The 17,144-nt window shown below is 33.7% G+C and overlaps 1 protein-coding gene across 1 annotated transcript in view; it reads right to left on the bottom strand.

The window, feature by feature from the left end:
- CSNK1G1 (casein kinase 1 gamma 1) overlaps positions 1-14,763 on the bottom strand; it is a 111,828-nt gene extending 97,065 nt beyond the window's left edge. The window contains 1 exon segment of the mRNA XM_044665353.1: positions 14,524-14,763. Coding sequence (XP_044521288.1) covers positions 14,524-14,704 — 181 coding nt within the window. The 5' untranslated portion in view covers positions 14,705-14,763.
- Between the last annotated feature and the right edge of the window lie 2,381 nt (positions 14,764-17,144).

The raw sequence follows: 17,144 nt of genomic DNA, 5'->3' as shown, positions 1-17,144 counted from the left end.
CCAAGCTAAGTCAGAATTCTTGTCTCAAGTTTTTTTCTGCTTTATTACTATGAAATCATTATAGAGCAAAAGTTACTATGAACATTATTTTCCATATCAAGCCTAACCCACACTCAATAGGCTGCTGCTTTTAAGCAATCTTCATGTTTTGCATCTACCATGCATCCCCCTTCTCATTCTATCCTTGCTCTCCACTTCTGGGTTTCCACCTTTAGTTTTGGAGACACTATTCTGTTCTGCTGGAAAGAAAATGTCAATTAATTACCAACGGCCTAACCATCCTTGTAACTTCCCTGCCCAAAACATCCCTCCTTGGTGATCAGTGCCTTATGTGGGTTAACTTCACCTAAAAGAACATAAGCTACCTTCAGGGCAGAGACATTTACTGTTTTGACTTGAATCTCCAGCACTAAGCATAGGGCACAGAGTAAGCAATTAACAAATGATGTTTCATTCCTTTATTCATTCAAACAGTAAATAATAAATACCTATTTGAAAAAACAGACAAAAGAAAAATTTTTTAAAGTAGAATTAAGGAGGCAGAGGTAAGATGGCAGCTTAGTTGCAGGAACCTTCTGAATCTCCTTCCAACCAGTCATTACAAAGCATCTCAAAAGGACAGAAATAAAAATTGGATAAGTAAAGGAGCTCTCCCACTGGACGCAGCCTTAAAGGTAGGCAGTGTTTGGTGATTCCCATGCTATAAGGGAACGAAACTATACTTATCAAAGGGAAAGCTGATCACCCTTCTCCCATACCACCTACCGCGCCAGAGTCAAAGTGAGGGCCTGGGCAATCTATAAATTCTCGGGGGCTGGCTGAAAGCACCACAGACTTACCCCTGAGGGCAGTGCAAGGCCTTAGAAGGAGACTTGTGACCCAAGGCTGAAGAGCACGGAGCCTGGGTAGCAGAGTGCAGAGATTGGACAGAAACAAGGCTGGCCACAGCAGAGGCAGCAGGGTCTGCAAAAATAGCCTCAGGGCAAAACGCTTTAATACACAAAGAACTGCCTGGAAGATGGTATCATGGCAAAGTCCTGTGAGACAGAAGCTAAGAAAGCAATGCCTACAACCATGTAGGACCCTCAATCCATAAGTAGCAAAAGAAATAAACAGCAGCAAAAAAAGCTTTTGACCCTGGATAATTTATATGGAGAAAAAGAGCAAAATACAGAAGCAATAGCAAAGAGTGACAAACAAGCAAACATATCCAAACTCCATCCGCTCCCCCAAAATGGAAATTGATCACAAGCTCTTGAGGCACTCAAAAAGGAGTTCAAGAACCAAGTAAGAAAGATAGAAGAAAAATGGGAAGAAAAGTGGAGAGAAGAAATGAAAGTAACAGAATAAGAAAATAACAGCTTAAAAGGCAAAATTGCCCATATGGAAAAAGAGATACAGAAATCAAATGAAGTAATAAGCAAATTAGAGACCAGAATAGACCTGCTGGAAGCCATGAAAAGCAAGCAGACCAAACCTAAAAGGAAAATCAAAAGATCATAGTTGAAAATCAGTCTTTAAAGACTAGAATTGGGCAAGTAAAAGTTAATGATCTCACAAGACAGCAAGAATTAATAAAGCAAAATCAAAAGAATGAAAAAATAGAAAAAAACATGAAATATCTTATTGAAAAGATGACTGACCTGGAAAACAGATCCAGGAGAGACAATTTGAGAATTATTGGTCTACTGGAAAGCCTGGAACAAAATAAAAGCCTTGACATCATACTATCAGAAATTAGTCAAGAAAACTGCCCTGATATTCTTGAACAAGAAGACAAAATAGACATTGAAAGAATCCACAGATCACCCCCTACATTAAATCCCCAAAAGATAACCCCCAGGAATGTTATAGCCAAATTCAAGAGCTTCCAGGCCAAGGAGAAATTATTGCAAGCGGCCAGAAAGAGATAATTCAGATATCAAGGGGCCCCAGTTAGGATTACACAGGATTTGGCAGCCTCCATACTAAAGGACTGCAAGGCTTGGAATATGATATTCAGGAAGGCAAGAGAATTGAGTCTACAACCAAGAATCACCTACCCATCAAAATTGACTATACACTTTCAGGGGAAAGCATGGGTATTTAACAAAATAGAAGATTTCCAAGCATTCCTAAAGAAAAGACCAGAACTAAATGGAAATTTTGATGTCCAAATACAAAATTCAAGAGAAATATAAAAAAGGTAAACAAGAATCATCTACTCAAAAATTTTGTCATAGGATTAGTTCAAATGCTTTGTAAACAACAAATGAATAACCCAATTCCATCCACATTTGCCTAGTACTTCTCATTGGAAAATTATACAAACTAAGAATTATAAGGTCAGGGACTATCTTTAGCCGCCTTTTGAATTTGATAAGTCAATTAATTGTGATTTCTCCAGAGTGAAAGGACTTGATTACATAAAATACTATTTATGAGGTCATGGTCTTCTCTTTCAATGATTCTTACAGTTTCTGGTTTCATAGACCACATTTATCATCTTGAACCACAAATATAAGAAAAAACAATAGCAAAACAACTATCACCATAATGATATAATGATTGTTTATAATGATGTGGAGTGAAAGACATCCTGTTTTTATTATCCTAAGTAAATTGTTAATTTGTGACAGAAATAACAATTTAGGTACTATGATGCTATGAACAATAAATTAGACCAACTTTCTGGATGATATCTTGAAGAACCCTCATGGATTATATTTTGAAAATAATTCTTTTATATACCTTTTTTAAAATTGTAATAGAAAAGAACAGCAAAATCTTCAGGCTTACAGTGCATTTTTCTAAAGAATGTAGTTGAGGCTAATCAAGAACAAATAAAAACTTAAAGTTTTATTCATTTTGCCAGTAAGAGATTATCAGTTGACTTAAGTGTTAGTTTTCTTATTTGTAAAAAGAAGTTGGACTAAATGATCTCTAAGACTTGTTTCATGTCTTTGATTCTATGATTGGTATATATTAAGCTACCTAGATATTAAAAAGTGTGTTTAAATCAATAAGCTACCTAACTTGCCCTCCTCATTGAAAAAATAAACTCTTCGTTGCATATATTTTGGACAATAGACATAGACTATATTTGCTGTTAAAAACAGTCAATATGCTAATGATTTTGCTGAAGTAGGTTTTTTTCCTGTTTAAAAGTTTGTTTCAAGGGATAGCTTGCAGAATGGAGAGATATATTTGGAAAGAATGTAGTACAACAAAAACTATCAATAAAATTTTAAAAAATTAAGTCATAGAATCAGCACCATGTTGGAGCCATGTAGATTCCAATATTGTCTGCTAATTTTTTCCTGAAAACTAATTTTATTAAGGAGGTTAAAAAAAATTTTTTTTAAGCATCGTAGCCTATTTCTCGATACTAGCCTCCTTGCTATTCCCTCTCTAGACATATTCCTATGCCAAGCAGGTTCTCCTTCTTCATCTCAACCTACCGGCTTCTTTCAATACCAAATTAAAATCTTACCTTCTACAAGAAGCATTACCTAATCTTTCTAAATTCTAATGCCTTCCCTCTGTTTAATTTAACCAATATATAGTCTGTTTGTAAAGATTTCTTGCTTATCATCTATCCCATTAGACTGTGAAATCCTTAAGGTCAGGGCCTGTCTTTAGCTGCCTTTTCAATCTCCAGAGCTTAACACAGTACCTGGCACTAAGTAAATGCTTACTGACTTACTGAGAACAGCTGCTGTCTATCTATGTCTCCATCTTACACATGGTAAAGTAGATTTTTGTCCCCAAGAACAAGATCTTACATGTATCTCTATCAAACTCCATTAGCCCATTAATTTAGAATGTCAAGATCTTTTTGGATCCTAACTCTGTCATCTTGTATATTGGCTACTTTTACTTTTTTTTCACTTTTACTTTTTACTCTAAAAGTGAAGGAATACTCAGAGCAAAAAAGACAGGAATCTGGAGAAAAAGGCAACAACTGGTGATAAAGAAGGATAGTTAGCCTCTTGTTTAGGCAAAGTCAGTATATATCAGATCCTTCAACCTGAAATCTAAAAAAGAACAGGCAGTTCAAGAGGAAAGGACTACTTTAAATATGATAACATAAATATAAATTACTACTATTAGGAAAAAAACAAGGCAGTGTCTAATGAGACCTATATGTTTACTTAGGTAATTAATAAATCACAAAATTCTGATTTAGTGAAGTTTAAGTATGTATGATTATCATGAGAAACTGTTAAATGCTTTTTTTGACATCAGTTATAATATATTTCTGAATTAATAATTCCTGAATTACAAGCCCCACGATTATACTATAGAATAAAAGAATCTTCAGCAGAAGAAACTTTGCATATTATCTACTATGATCTAGAGACTCTGCTAAGTGTTGAGGAAATAAAGTGAAATATGAAATATTTCTCAAGGAATTCGTATTCTGGGGGAGATGAAATGCACATGTAGGAAGATATAGAAAATAAATATACAAAATAAATACAAGGAAGTTAAAGGAGAAAGGCATTTAAAAGTTGGAAGTGGATCTGGGACAGTTTAATGTGATTAAGGAATAAGGGATTCTAAAAGGTATAAGTAATCAGCAAGTTCATTCTAGGCATGAAAATGAGAGATGAAATGACCTGCTTGAGGAAGAGTAAGGATGCCAGACTGGTGAAATAGTAGAAGTGAGAAGAATAATAATTATGGAAAAGTACAGTAGGGAGAAACCTATAGAAAGGCAGCTTATGAAGTTAATCTGAGGCAAGGACATAAAAAGCTTCAAATTCTAGGAGTTTTATGTCTCTGAGGCTATCCTCAATTTATCCTGTGTGTACACACACACACACACACACACACACACACACACACACACACACACACAGTTTGTTCATAGTTGTTTGCATGTCCCCACCTCCACTGGACTGTTAGCTCCTTGAGAGAAGGGACTGTTTTCTATATGGGGGCTTAGACATTTTATTTGAGGAGGGGGCATGTTCATTGTATTCTCAGCACTCAGTACAATGCCTAGAATACAGTAGACATTTGATGCGAAATGACTGACTGACTTTATATTTGATCCTGGGGTAAAAGTGAGTCACTGGAATTAACTGAATAGAGGACCAACTTAAGGCAAATTATTTTTGCAGCTATGTGAAAGATAGATTAGAATGGAAAGAGAGGAGCCCATGAGGAGGCCACTAAAATAGTTTAGACAAATAGTGAAATCTTTGTGAGTAATGAGAAGAGCCTTATGGGAGAAATTTTGGAAAGATAGGCAAGATTGAGTGTTAGACAGAGTAAGTATGACCCAGAAGAGTTAGGAGGTAGGTGATACCTTCAACAGAAACAAGGTTGTTTAGAGGGAAAGAAAATGAAATATGTTTAATGGAACAATATGAAATGTGCAACAGGCCACCGGAGATATGGGATTGGAATACACACAAGTATAAGATTGAGTTTAGGATTTCTAACTTCAAACCTTTTGTAAATGGCGTGAGGCAGGAAATTTACTAGGGGAGAAAAAAAAATGTTTTCCTTCCCTAGCAGAAAAATAGCTTACACACATTGTTTTTTACTCTTGGATCCCATTTTGATATTCCATTTTATGGTCCTTTTTAGTTTTAACTTCTACTTTTAATTCACTGCAATCATAACTGTCCTCCTCCTATGACTAAAAAAAGATTCTCATAAGTTACACCAAATCACTTCAGAAAGTCTGGAAAATTAGGGGTTAAATATTAGCTACCAAGTCGAGTTTTCAATGTACAAATCTGCAAGTATCACATCTGCTGACATTTCTAAAACTGTCACCAAATCATACTATCATGTGACTTTGACTATGAGTCACTGAAGGTGAGGAAGAAGAGTCCTCTTCTCATTCTCTGATGGATTATACTACTAATGATAAGAAGTAACATTTCTTCAAGATCTGTCACAACTATTTAACTTCAACAAATAACGACATAAGTTTCAATGAAAAAGAATATTTAAAATCAATATGCCATACATACTCCTCAATGAGAGACTACTATTGTATTAAAAATAATTTAAATACAATTAGGGGGTAGGAATTAGATTAACTTACATGTCCTATTCAGTGCTTTCATACTACCAGAACTCCAAGATGATTAAAGTATGAGTTGGCTTATATGCACATATAAACAACATCATGATGATCATCATGATAGCTTGGTGGTGCAATGGATAAGAGCATTGGGCCTGGAATCAATAAGAGCTAAGTTCCAATTCAGCCTCAGACACTTAACTAGTTGAATGTCCCTGGACAGTTCATCTCAGTTTCCTCATCATTCCTCATAGTACCTACCTCCTGAGAGTGGGGATCAAATGAGATAATAATTGTTTTTAAACCCATACCTTCTGTCTCAGAAACTAAATTAAATACTGGTTTCAAGGCAGAAGGGTAGTAAGGGCTAAGCAACAGCGTTAAGTGACTAGAACAGGATCATACAACTAGGAAGTTTTTTAATCCAGATTTGAACCCAGGACCTCCCATCTCTAAACTTAGCTCTCTATTCACTGAGTCTCCTAGTTGCTCTTGAGATAATAATTGTAAAGCACTTTGCACAGTGCCTGGTACATAATAAGCAGTAAGCACTATGTAAATGTTAGATGTTTTTTAAAAAAATTATCATTATCATAATAATAAATGTAGGGGCACAGAAAGTAAGGAAAAGGAGTCAAAAAAGCCTTTCTTCAGCCCTCTCTTTCACTCCAACAACTATATATCCTTCAATATTTGACTCAAATGCCACATCTATTATGCATGATTCATCCCAAAGTAGTTTCTCCTTCAACTACTTTCCCCTAGTACTTTGTACCTTTCTTGTGGCCACTTATCTTGTATTACATATACTGTATTACTAATATTTACATACATATACAACAATCTTTTAGAGCAAAGAATCTTATTTTATAACATTCTATCAAGGTGCCTTACATATTTGCATACAGTGGGAACTAAATAAACACTGTTTGACCCAAACTGAAATTTAATTGAACTTGATTCTTAATTCCTTTAATGTTTTTGTTCTTTCCTTTGTAAGGATTTACTATTGCAAAGATTGAGGTAAATTTTAGAAAAAACAAAAAACCATAATTTTGTAAAGATTCCCTAAAAACGGTTTTTTATTGTTTTAAGTAGTAAGATATATGTTTTTTCTTAGACAATATTTAAAATAGAGGTTAATCTCTCAAAGAGGTCAATTATGATAGAAAAAACCCATTTATTTGGTAAGTATATGCTTCACCACTTCTTAATAGTGATGGGCAAACTTTTTAAAGAGGGGGCCAAAGGAAAGGAAATATTCATCTGTCAGTCTGTTTTTAAGGCAACTCTTTCAGAGTTTCATTGTCTTGTATCCTACTCATTGTATTTGTCAGATTAGGAATAATGTCCCACAGCCAGATAGAATATTTCAGGGGGTCTCATCTGGCCCACGGGCGGTAGTTTGCCCATCACTGTCTTAATACTTTGACTTTCCATGAGCCATATTAATAGGAAAAGTACTGCCAGAATTCACAATACATATATTTTCACTACATCTATTAAAACAAATGCATAATTTTTATTATATATCATTTTAGATAAAAGTTTAATATATAGGTACTTTAATACATGAGTTTGGGATAGCTTAACAATCATAAGGACAGAACAAGTATAGAGAAAGGCTAGATTTTACTCTTCCCCCAGTCACAGAAAGACAGATAAGAAGGAAATGGCATAGGAGAAGCTACCATTCCATTAACTAATTTATCTCTGTTAGTAGCATCCTTTTTTGCTAATGTTTCTTCACACATTTTATCATAGAAACCAGAGATGTAAGAGAACATAGTAGTCAACTGCGTGGGCTACAATGCTTTATTTATAAAGGAGCATACCATCTTTCTCCTATTTCACTAAGATAACTTGAATATTAAAACTGTAGTGGTAAGGGACTGAATATGGCAAACTCAAACTAATCTCAGACTTAGTTATGATGAATTTGTCAATTTTGCTGACTTAGTTTTCTTCTCTTTCTTAGTCTTTGTTATATGGAATGACTGTCTAATTAAGGGAAGAGAAAGGTGATATATAAACAAAAGATATAAATGCAATTTTCAAAATACAAATAACAAAAAGGAAAAGAGAAAAATTTCAGGCAAACTTTTTTAGGAAGATATATTCACAAATATTAATTCCTTTGGGTAGATAAATAAGGTTTTAAAATGGAATTTCTCATTCTAAGCTTTACTCATATTTACAATTAAGAGAAAAGAAAATGATGGATGTTAGTTTTTGAAGAAAGGATAAATATTTTCTTAGTTGTAAAGAATCATTAGTATCACTAATATCCTAAACCACTTGGAAGTCTTTAAAAATTAGTAGTAGGTTTAAAAATTTCCAGAAATCTTAAACTATGAATATTCTCAAGTGTTCTGAATACTATGGAAATATTAAAGTGGAAGAAATCAAAGTTATCTATATTCATATGAAAAAATGCTCTAAATAACTACTGAGGACATCATTAGTGGAGGGCTTCTCAAAATATTTATCTGTAACCAATTGTGTTTAAAGATTCCATGGATAAGCTCAAATACATAGAGAAATAAGTCAAATTTAAAAGGATATGAGCCATTCCCCAAATGAAAAATGGTCAAAGGTTATGAACAAAGTTTTCAGAAAAAGGAATCAAAACTATCAATAATCATATGAAAAAATATTCTAATTTACTGTTGAATAGAGAAATGCAAATTAAAGCAACTCTGATGTACCACTTCCCATCAAACAGATTGAACAATATGGCCTAAAAGGAAAATAATATGTGTTAGAGGGAGATGTGGGAAAATTGGGACACTAATGCACTGTTGGTGGAGTTGTGATCTGATCCAAACATTCTGGAAAGCAATTTGGAACTATGCCCAAAATGCTTTAAAATTGTGCCTACCATTTGATCACAAAACGATTTTTTTAAAAGTAGAAGGTGCTCTACTTGTACAAAAGTATTTATATCCTTTATGTGGCAGCAAAGAATTGGAAATTGAGGTGATAATCCATCAACTGGAGAAAGGCTGAACAAGTTGTGGTACATGATTGTAATGATTCATTATAAGAAATGACAAGCAGGATGATTTCAGAAAGACCTACATGAACTGATGCAAAGTGAAATAAGAACCAGAAAAAAGACTGTACATAGTTATAATAATATCATATGATGAAAAATTCTAATGACCTAGCTATTATCAAAGATAGTGATCTAAGACAATTCCAAAGATTTGTGATTGGAAAATGCTTTCCACCTCCAGAAAAAGAAATGATAGAGGCTGATTGCAAACCAAAACATACTATGTTTTCGTTTCTATCTTCTTTTTTTGTTTTTTTTTTTGGTATCTCTTCCACATTTTAATATGGAAAAATGTTTTACATGATTGCATGTGTTAAATTTATATCAGATTATTTACTGCCTCAGGGAGAGGGGGAAAAAGGATGGGGGGAGAATTTGGAACTCAAAAATTTTAAAAATAAATGTTAAAAATTATTTCTACATGTAATTAGGGAAAAAATAAAATACTGTAATAAAAAAACTTTAAAAACAATCATAAGTCAGCCAATAAACAATAACTAAATGCTTATTCTATGCCAGGAATTAGGTTAAGTGCTGGCCAAAAAACAAGCAAGCAATTAAAGAAATAAACACACGAATAAACAAATAAACAAACAAACAAATAAATAAATAAATGAATGAATGAATGAATGAATAAATAAATGAGACAAATGCCCTATCCTTGTGCTGACTCTATTCTAATGAAACAAAATGTATACAAAGATATAAGACATAAATAGAGTAAATAGAAGATAATTTCAAAGGGAAGACACTGGAGGGAATGGGGACCTGGGAAAAGTCTCCTATAGAAGGTGGAATTTTTTTTTTCCCTTTTTTTTAAACTCTTACCTTCTGCCTTAAAATCAATACTAAATATTGGTTCCAAGGCAGAAAACAGTAAGGGCTAGGCAATTGAGGTCAAGTGACTTGCCCAGGGTCACACACAGCTAGGAAGTGTCTGAAGTCATATTTGAACCCAGGACCCTCCCCATCTCCAGGTCTGATTTCCAATCCACTGAGTCATCTAGCTGCCCCTGAAGTAAATCTTTAAGGAAGTCAGGGAAGCTAGATGGTAGTAATTGAGGAAGAAGAGCATTTTAGGCATTATGGATAGCTACTGAAAAGACAGTCAGAAAGAGAATGTTGTATACGAGGAACAGCCAAAAGATTGCTGAATCATAAAGCACATGTGGAGAAATAAAAAATAAAAAATAAACTGACAAGGTAGAAAGGGGTCAGTTTCTAAAGGATTTTAATCACCAGAGGATTTTAAATTTGATCCTGGAGGTAACAGGGATCTACTAGAGTTTACTGAGTAAGAAGATGACAGTTAAACAGTTATATCAGGTCTTTAGAAAGATCACTTTGGTAGCTGTGTGGAGGATGAATTAGAATGGGAAGAGACAAAGAGATTAGTAGCAGTATAGGCACAGGGTGATGAGACCTCATGGACCTGGACCATAGTGTTACAGGAGAGAAGAGGGCATATAAGAGAAATAACTGGAAAGGTATTATTGATAGGACTTGGCAATAGATAGAAGTGAGATTGAAGCACAGAGTGAACTGGGAAGAGTTGAGGATGACATTCAGAATGGGAAGTTAGATCATTCCAATGACAATTTAGTTTTATTTCAAGGTACCTTCCACAAAAGCTCATATTTGATTAAAAAAAAAAAAGCAACAGATCCTTATGAAATACTGGACTTAAATTTGGTACTGACTCCCAAAAGAAAGAATAAACTATTATGAATGATGTTATAATAATCATGAAAAAGAATCAATTTTCGCTTCTCTAGTACCACCTATTCTAATAGGTTCTGAGACTTTTCTTGCTTCCTAAAGCTTTAACTCATCTAGGTTAAGCCTCATTTCTTACTGTCCCATTTGGACTCTATTTTGAGAATATTTTTGGATGACCTTCTCCTAAATTAGCATTAAGAATCCTTTAATGAAGAAAACAGAAAATCAGGATTTCGATCCTAGGTAACTCACTAATAACTTTAATAAAATCACTTTTTCTATCTTTTTATGTTGTTTAAAAAATGGCAATGATAAAATAAATAACAAGTTCCTCAAGAAATTAAAATGTCTCATACAAATGTAAAGTATGATTATTATTATTATTATCATCATCCTCATTAGCAAGAAAGTTTTAGGTGGGAGGAAGAGGGAGATTCTATCTCACTCTAAGTTTCTATTCTTCTCTACAAACTGAACTTATCCAACACTGACAAACTCATCATTACTACTTTTTCAAAACCATAAAGCATAATTGCTGCTTCCATTTCATCTCATAATTTGTCATGGAATGAATACATACTTCATATAAATACAAACTTTAGGTAGTATACAGAATGAAAGTTGTAGGATTTGAGTACCTAGCCAAAAAACATAGGAGCTTCTCCTACAAAATCTCATCAACAGAAATATGTGCTACTATTCACAGTGGGAACACAAGAATGAGTTATACAGAGTTTGTTGACAAATCATTATGAGACACAACTGGTATTCAGTTTTTTACAAGGATAATTGGAATAACATTTCAAAAATAGACTATCTTATAAAAACGATTTAAAGATACTCTAATTCTTCAAGATACCTTGATATCCTCAGAGGCAACAAATTGCACAAATCCCAAATAACATTAGTACTATTAATGTTAATGGAAGTTTTGCCCATAAAAACATCTTTATGGGTTTGGGCTCTTAGCCAATAAGTAAGAACAGCTTATTTTTGAATACTCTAATCTCTGTTTTAAATGCTTCAGGACTCTGGGAATCAAACACTTCCTGCAGGAATTATTCTTCAGTATCAATAGAAATCAAAACTACCAAATCCTTCATTATATATTTAATTATTTTACCTGTGGTTATAACTCTGGTGCCAATCTCAACAATTTCCATATAGTTAAATTTTATAACCACATATACTTAGAGGTAATAACCACACGTATTGCAAAGTGACTTGCTTTGCATGAAACCTCTCTGAGAACATCCTTGATATCCACTTTTAAGTATATATACTATGTACTGAAGTCAGAAAAAAAAAAGAATAAAAGAAGCAATTTGCAACTGATATCTTCATTTCTTAATTCTGATAATTAAGCTGAGGTTTATAAATAAGTCTCTAAAATATTTTTATTGTGACAAATATTCAAGACACTAAGTGCCCAAAATGAAAATGATGGTGGTGTAGACCTATAAGCATAGCAATTTAAGCTAAGGAACTCAAAGTACTGCTTCTTACTCCCTTCTTCTCAAAGTCAATATATTTATCACCCTTGGGGAAAAACCCTGTAAGTACACATTGAAACCCTTGGGTCAATTATTTTATGCCTTTATTTGCTTTCCTTTCCACTCAGACCCCTATTTATAAGTGAGCTATAGTTTTCCCAGTGCATATTCCATCTTAGCTACACTCCAATAGTATCATACATCTCTGGTACATCCCATGTTATATGCCTCTCACTATACTAACAAGAGTGAAATTATTGCATTATCCTCTATTCTAGTGTCTGATATGTAGCTGGTAAGGAACCTGCCAGATATTACAGCAAAGAAATGAGAAAAAATATATTTTTATCAGACCAAAAGAAGCTTAATATTTTTTAAGGAAACTTTCATTCTTAGTGTCTATAAAGCAGATCAAGATGAGGATTATCAAAATATCATTATTCCTGGAATATGAAACATTAATGGGCCACAAGTACTTAACTATACAGAAAACAAATATTTCTAAGTTTAACCATTGATTTGAATATTTTCCTTTCCAATATTAATAGATATACCATGTATGTGTGTTTGCAAACACACATACACACAGACATACATACAATCTAAATATACATGATTAAATCAAATGGATTCTCAGACACCCTATTATTTTCATTTTCAAATGAGTTTTGAAGCAACAGTTTTATATGAGTTTGGGAATATAGATTTGAATACAAAGTTGCCACTACAAGCAATGTTTTCATGAATGTTTCTGTATAGTCAATTCAATTCATGTACCACTGTGATGTTAGAATAGTCAATGTTATATAAATGAATATTTACAAAACTAGTTGTTTTTAAAACTCAACAGTTGCTAAGAAATCAAGCAGTGTGAAATTACACATCTAACTCACATTCTTCCCATTTCTTACAGAAGTTTTTAGCAAACTTTGCTTATCCCAACACCTATACCTCAGCAGAGGGGAAAGCCTTTTATTGTCTACAGGCCTTGAAATCTACATTGCCAGCTCACTAATGATAAGAAAAATATTTTCATTCCTAGGAACTCAATATTTTCTAGTGGCACCAATAATCTTTATCTAAGAGCTGTTTCTCTAATGATTTCTGCAGTTCCAGGTCTTTTATCAATTCTTTATTCAGGATCCCTGGGACTGCCCAAGAAAAGAAGCAATGCTTCTTCCCACCCCTCCCACCTCCACTTCAAACTCATACTAGTCTTCTCTTCACCTCTCTCCTCAGCTCTTAAAGGCTCTTCCTGGAACAAACCTTAATATCATCTAGTGTTAGATTTAAATTAATAACTCCAGGTTCTTATTTTCCATAGAGTTTATTAATAATAATTTGCAGTAAAGAAAGCAGATAGGTATAGGTTTAAAGTCTATTTTTCTACTCTAAGTCTGACCACAAGTTGATCCTCCCACATGATCCTCTGTCCACCTCTTGTGCTGTGTCTACTCCCACTCCTCAAATTCTCTGACTCTCCTACATCCCCCTGTGCGTTCGTGACCATGAACACAGTGCCAGCAGGCAAAAATGGGATGAACAGGGTCAACAATCCAGGAGGGGCAAGGGATGAAATTCCCTTTACACACTAGCTTCCATTATCTCTAATAATATCAGGATTATTTCTAGAAGCCTAACAAGAAAAAAAAAGTCACTTAATCTAACAAGGGATATCTCGGTTTTCTAGGTTGATACTCAGTGCCCAGATATACAAAGTATTTTTTATTTTCTCCTTTTCTCCAAATCATCTAAAGAGACCTATAGGTTAGGTTATATAGTCAAAAAACTAACCACACATTAAGCATGCAGTAACCCCACTGGCTATCATTCAGCTCCACTTATGAGTGAAATCTCATTGAACTAGATGAAACATTTTCTTCTTTAGGAATCCCACCCCTGAAATTGTAATCCAACTCCTATATCAAAATTTCCAGTAAGAAATTTGTTTTAAAAACTCCAAAGATTGTGCTCATAAATTGACCAAAAAAACACATTCATTTTTGGTGAGGGAAGATGATGGGAGAGATGTACAATAAGGGAGAACTCTTCTCTTTAGTTAGTATAACTCTTATACCATAAGTCCTAGCTAACTACTTAGGAAAAACAGTATAATGAAAACAAAAGAGTAGTCTCTCACTTAAATGTAAATAACTGTTAGACTAAACCAAGGCATATTCAGGTTATTGGTTGTTAATTACAATCCCTTGAAATAAACCATTTCTTACCTAATCTGAGCTCTCCAAAGTTTCCACACCCTATCTTCTTGCCAACCCTGAAGTTGGGTCCCACCATAAGAACCCCAGATGTTGAACTGGAACTAGATGGTCGAGAAGGATGTCCACTCCTTTGTGCCATGGGTTTACTTGTTCGCTGCCTTTCATCTTTTTCCCTATTAGTATGGTCCATGATCTTACAATGAAGTCTTTTGCCTGGTGAATAGCAACAATGTGTACTTCTCTTTTTAAAACAGAAATATATCCAAATGAATCACTGAATCAGCTTGGACCATAGTCAGAGAAGTGGAAGGAGGTCTTTTGGCACCATATTCATGCTCCTAATGCAAATTCAGACGATAAAAATCCATTGATTAGTTCCTGGAGGACAAGCCGCCTGAAGGACTTACAAGCAAAGGAAGATATTTTGAAACCTAGGAAAAGAAAGAAGAAATAGTTAAAAATTGAATTTCAAAAACATAAAATGAAAATTAATTGATTAGAATGGATAATATCACAAAACGTACAAAATAAATTGAATGCTCAAGTGGACTTCAAGTTTGATATTTTCAACACTGTTCATCTAAGCTGATTATTCTCATTTGATATTTTATCTATGAATTCAGAGAGGTACTAGGCATTATCTACTATACTAAGAGGCATAAAAGACTTAAAAAAATAATTATTACTTTTTAAAAACATATTTATACTTTAAAAAAAGGATCTTGGTCTAGAAATCAAGGTGCAAGAAGGTTAAGCATTTTCCATTTTAGGGTGTCAAGAAGTGGTCAAAAAATGAAGCAATATTTCTATTTAGCCAAAGCCAGCTCAAATCACATATTAAGTTACTATGTGAAGAAGCACAGTTCTTTTTTTTCTTTTCCTTTTTTTTAAAACCCTTACCTTCTGTCTTAGAATTGATGCTAAATATCAGTTCTAAGGCAGAAAAGCAGTAAGGGTTAGGCAACTGGAGTTATTAAATCAGTTGCCCAAGCCTGAACAGTTTGAAAATGTCTGACGCCATATTTGGAACCAGGACTTCCTGACTCAAAGGAGGCATAGTTCTATAAGAGGCTACTTGAAACCCTTGGGAAAGCTAAGTTCAAAAAAAAAAAAAAAGAAAGAAAACTGAAATTCTGGCCTAGTTTTCATCATGAGCTGAATATGGAGTAGAAGAATGGGATCATATTCCTATATACTACACATTTACCTGACTGAATTCCAAAGTGAAAATAAGACTGAAAAGAATGAAGTTCTACTAAATGCTGTACTATTTGGGAAAGATAAATATCTCAAGTTAGCTATGTGAGAATTACATGGTACTTGATAACTGTAACAGTTTCCATCTTAAATCTTATCGTAACTCTGGTCATTCTCAAAACAAGTAAATACATAGTTTATCATGTGCACTCAAAACAATTTTCCCTTAACAGAAGATATGTTTACCTTTACAACTCATCTCTTAATCAAATATCTCAGGAAAAAAAGAAATTTTAACAATCATTTGGCAACCACAATTTATTATATAAGCTAAGACAAAATAAAATAGTTCTTCCTCCTTGTAGAACTATTTTATTTTTGGTTTTTTGTACCCTAATCTCCTAGCATAGAATCTGGTACAGAGGACATGCTTAACAAATGCTTGAAAAATCAAACCAAATTTAGTTCATGTCTATATATAAAATAAGTTGTTTATACTATATGCCCCATGATGCTACATTTCAAATGTAGATTGCTCTTTGAACTGAAGTCCTTTCTCAGCTGAACAGATGTATGTATGTTCTTTTTGAATGTAGGGAAACATAGCTAACCCTTTTGCTTCTTAAAATGCTAGGCAAATACAACAGTATAATTAATAAATATCTTTTGGACATTATAATTATTTTGACATGACAAAGGTGAAATTATTACTCTTATATCTTCTGCTAATATGCCTTTCTCTCTGATCCTCTTTTCTCAAAGAAATTATCAGTCGGTCAAAAACCTTTTTGCCTATCATATGCCAGGCACTATACTAAAAGCTGGGGATACAAAGAAAGGTAAAACAAGCTCTAGAGGAGCTCACAATCTAATGAAGGAGACAGCATGTAAACAACTATGCACAAATAAAAAATAGACACAAATAATTGACCATATCAACAAGCAAGCCAACAAAAATCACATGATTATTTCAGTAGATGGCTGAAAAAGCCTTTGACAAAATACAACACCGATTCCCACTGAAAACACTAGAAAGTATAGGAATAGAAGAGCATTTCCTAAAAATAATAAATGGTATATGTCTAAAACCATCAACTAACATCATCTGCAATGAGGATAAATTAGAAGTATTCCCAATAAGATCAGCAGTGAAACAAGGATGACCATTGGCATCTCTGTTATTTAACATTGTACTAGAAACACTAGCAGTAACAATTAGAGAAGAGAAATAAATTGAAGGTATTAAAATAGGCAGTGAGGAGACCAAGCTATCACTCTTTGCAGATGATATGATGGTCTACTTAAAAAATCCTAGATAATTAACTAAAAAGTTAGTGGAAATAATCAACAACTTTAGCAAAGTTGCAGGATACGAAATAAACACACATAAATCATCAGCATTTGTATATATTTCCAACACATCCTGGCAGCAA

The sequence above is a fragment of the Gracilinanus agilis genome, chromosome 2 (genome assembly GCF_016433145.1).
Source record: "Gracilinanus agilis isolate LMUSP501 chromosome 2, AgileGrace, whole genome shotgun sequence".
Taxonomy (NCBI): domain Eukaryota; kingdom Metazoa; phylum Chordata; class Mammalia; order Didelphimorphia; family Didelphidae; genus Gracilinanus; species Gracilinanus agilis.
This window is presented reverse-complemented; position numbering and strand designations above follow the sequence as displayed.